Below are 3,953 nucleotides of genomic sequence, written 5' to 3'. Positions count from 1 at the left end.
ATAAGCGGAAACAGTTTTAAAAATGTACAGAAAACTTAGAGACAGAGACAGAATTACAGAATGGATGTTGTTTCTCTCACACGACAGATGGTGCACAATCAATACCTGGGCGGTAGGTTGCGAAGCACAAAGTGCTATCACAAGTCCCAGAGCTGGATCACGAAAGGATTTTACTGCTTCCAACTATATTTGCTAGCTGGCCAGCATTTTAAATCACTAATGTTGCTGATGGTAAGCTGATGGTCCTTAATTGCGTTTCTAATTGCACTTACAGGAAATTCGTAAGAACTTAAAAAGTGGCTATTAGAAATATGTAATAGCAACAATTCACTGCTTAAAATAATTTCAGTGTAAGTCACTCAACAACTGTAATACACTTTTGGTCACTGCCCAATCATTAAATCTAACTCTTGAAATTTTTATCAATACTTGTTATGCCACTGGGTTAACTTTTATTTTTTTTGAATGGCACTAGCTTTCCCCTTCGAAGTTTAACTTAGTGCTGAAACTTTGTTCACAGAAGGAAGAAAGCATCTTTAACTTCTCCATGGTATACATTAGCTATATCGGGGCTAGTAATTCTCCTACAAGGCTGATGCACTGCTGACTGTAACTGCAGAAGCTGAAATCACACAACTTAATTGTAAAGGTGGACTAAGAGGATATACAACATCTGGTTCAGTAAGTCAAAACCTTGGGTGAAATAACTATTAGCAGAAATCTCAGCATAGCACCAATTACAGACCAGACTTGCAAGTTCTGTATCGTACATGTGAGATTGAGAAAAATTTCATGCACACCTTGATCAAATCCTGACATAACTGGGAAGTTCTCTTATATAAAACTGCAATGTTGTTAAGACTACTTTTCAGCCTCAAAATTGTCCAAGCTTCCCTGCACAGCAAAACTCAGTCAGAAAATGCTCTTTCTTCTCCTTTAATTTTCAAATGTATCCCAAATGCCAAATCTCCATTTCCTTAATTACATAAAGTACCTTTCAGTTATTTTCAAATTCTGGCTACTGAGGTACAAGACAATCGTCCAAAATTTTTATATTTGCATCAACAGTAAATTTCTAAAATCAGCAAATCAGCTTCAAAGACTAGTGTAACTTCATTAGAAACAAATTCAGATATCCAGTGTTCCCGTTACTGTAATGTCCAGAAAACCAAATCATGATGAGGACTTTAACGAACCAACGTCTTGCAGGCAATCTAGCTAAATACGGGATACAACAAGTTAGCAAAGAGACAGGAAGTAATAATAAGAAAAACAATTATTTACATTAAATGCTTCAAAATTGACCTCAAGTGCTTGGAGTTGTTCATATATTCCATGACATTATCTAAACGCGACACTGAATACACTTTACCTGAGCGCAGAGAGTGTGCTGTAAGATACTTGCTGTACTTACGGGAAATGGCGGCGGAGGCTTACACATGACATCAGGTAGAGCTGCACCTTTAGCAAAGCCAATAGCCTCAATGTTGAAGGTAAATGCAGCACGTCCTCTTCCTCTACCTGACCCAGCCATTTGGAGTTACTGAAAATATTACAGATATTTAAAGATTCGTTTTCGTTACAGGTATCGAATACATGTATGTATTACCTATAAAATTAATGTCTAACAAAGATCACAGCGATTTTCAAACCACTTTCAAAGATCATTTTAAATAGCAAGCCATTTTTAAAGCCCATCTTAGGTTCTTCCACATACTATAAATTTGGTACATGCCTAAAATCAACTCCACTCCCTCGTTTCTGCTAGCCACCTCTGCATGCCTGAAATTACCTCCTAACCTAAGAATTTTAAACTTCCTTCTTCTAAACCTTAGATACACTGACTTGAGTTCCATCAGGGTAGAAGAACCAGAAAACAAGAAAAGATTAAAAAAAAAAAAGAATTTCAAGGACTCTGAACTTTCTGTGAATACATTTTGCAGTTTCTGAACTTTTCTCCAACAAACAGTTTGTGTTTGTCACTCACAGCTTCCTCGTCCTTCAGATTTTTTTTTTTCCTTTATCTTTGTAACTAGTTTTGGGTACTGATAAAGAGCCAAAAGCAAAGAGGTTCAAGGTAAAAGCATCAAAGGACTTTTCTTCACAACAGCTCTCTCTGCTCCACTCCAGCGTATCTGCAAGCTAACTGCTGATAAAAAGTGGTAGTTTCTAACTAAAAATGTTTCACCAAGAATATAAAAGGAAAATAGCCTGCAGAACTACATTTACAGTCACATCTCACCACCTCCACCGTTAAGCCAGTCTCCACCTCAGGACTGTATGACCCATGGGTTAGCAAGTAAAGCAAAATGTGAGAAACACTTTTTTTGCAGGGGAAGATGTCAAGAAATGGGACCCAAGTGAAGCCTGGCTGAAGCAACGTGCTGCTGCACACTCCCCAAGACCATGTAAAGATCAATTCAAGGCCCCAGCCCAGAAATCCCACGTGCTGTTTACCATTAATTGCAAGATTGGTTACCCTATTGCACCCTGCTTGGTAAGAACGTGCCTGTTCCAGACTTACTGTTGTACCTGTACCATCACAACTATTCCCACCATTAGTGTGCGGGTGAGGTAACAAGTTCGAACAGGAAATAAGAAACACTACAGTAACAACAGCTTCTCATACACTTGTCTAAAGTATCAAGGAATCCAGGAGAGAATTATGATTAGGAGCAAAGAAATGCATACTTAAGATTAAGATCTTTTAAGATTCCCCCAAATGAAGCAATGGCCTATTTATTAAATGCCAGTGAAAACCAGGTTGATGCAAGTACTTTCCTACTTATTATTTTCAACAGGAATAAGCTCTGCTTGGATGAAACAAAATCACATTATATATTTCCACATCACTCAGCAGCACAGAAAACTGTCTAAAAATAAGCAGAAAGACCTACATAAATCATTTTAAGAAAGACAACAAAGCAAAATCTAAGCCTGAACGTTTAATTAACTGGTAATAAAAAAGAAAAAAAAAAGAAATAGCAAACTTATTTGAAAACAGGATGAAAACCAAGATATGAACCTAGCAGAATGGAGAAAGACAGAAGATACAGTAAAGCCCCAAACATGAGCAATTATATTATCTAGGTGTGAAAAAGGGGAACCAACAACAGAAGAACACCAAAAAAAAAAGTTAAAGGAGATGTCCAGCTAGCAAGGAGAGGCACACTGTTTGCATTAAATATAGTGAATATAAAGGTCCGTTTTTAAAATGCTGCTTTAAAATTGTCAGTAAGATTTTCTTGAAGTAGCGCATTAGTCTGATGAGAAGTAAAAAGCTTTAAAACTAGTGGTATTTCAACTCAACAGTTTTACTGAAACTCGTGATTTTTTCAACCATACCATAAACTGACAGTGACAGATGACCGGAGAAATCGTGAAGGAAAAGTTGGGATGTACAACTGAGTCACTGAGCATGACAAAGCTACCACGACAACTAGTGTTTTGCTGCCATAAGGGATGCCTAATGGAGCACCCGGACGCATTTTTGCGTTTACAGGTAGCTTGCGTGTCATTTACTCTACAAACGAGAGGGCGAATTTCCGATTTAAGCTTTTAAAATTCCTTCAAAACTACGTACGCTGTTGCTCGGGCAGTCAGTCAGGGGAAGGCTGCGGAGGCCTTCGGGAGGGAAAGGCCTGTGGAACCCGGGTCCCCGCCGGCTGGGAGGCGGCTGGTGCGACGGCGGCGGGCGTGAGGGGACTCGGCACTCGGACGAGCTCTCGTTATCCAACGTTTTCCTCAGAACAAAACTCTGGATTGCGTTCGGATCCTTAATTTTCAGAGGCGGGTGCAATCGGTGGAAGGGAAGAGCAGATAAAAGAGAAAGGACTGAAATTTAAACACTGAGATATTGGTTTGTTGTTTTTTTTTTTTTTCCCCCGATGAGCCTGCCACAGGTAAGTCACTCGACCCTTCTTACCCATCTCTAAAATATACTTTCTCTCCAA

At 39.0% G+C, this 3,953-nt stretch overlaps 1 protein-coding gene across 1 annotated transcript in view; it reads right to left on the bottom strand.

Moving 5' to 3' along the window:
- Window positions 1-3,700, bottom strand: part of POLR3G (polymerase (RNA) III (DNA directed) polypeptide G (32kD)) — a 15,416-nt gene extending 11,716 nt beyond the window's left edge. Inside the window, 2 exon segments of the mRNA XM_009330303.1 lie at window positions 1,415-1,543; window positions 3,584-3,700. Coding sequence (XP_009328578.1) covers window positions 1,415-1,534 — 120 coding nt within the window. The 5' untranslated portion in view covers window positions 1,535-1,543; window positions 3,584-3,700.
- Window positions 3,701-3,953: the final 253 nt, after the last annotated feature.

The sequence above is a fragment of the Pygoscelis adeliae genome, unplaced genomic scaffold (assembly GCF_000699105.1).
Source record: "Pygoscelis adeliae isolate BGI_AS28 unplaced genomic scaffold, ASM69910v1 Scaffold178, whole genome shotgun sequence".
Classification (NCBI taxonomy): Eukaryota; Metazoa; Chordata; class Aves; order Sphenisciformes; family Spheniscidae; genus Pygoscelis; species Pygoscelis adeliae.
The sequence above is the reverse complement of the archived record's forward strand: the minus strand, read 5'-3'. Positions and strand labels throughout refer to the sequence as shown.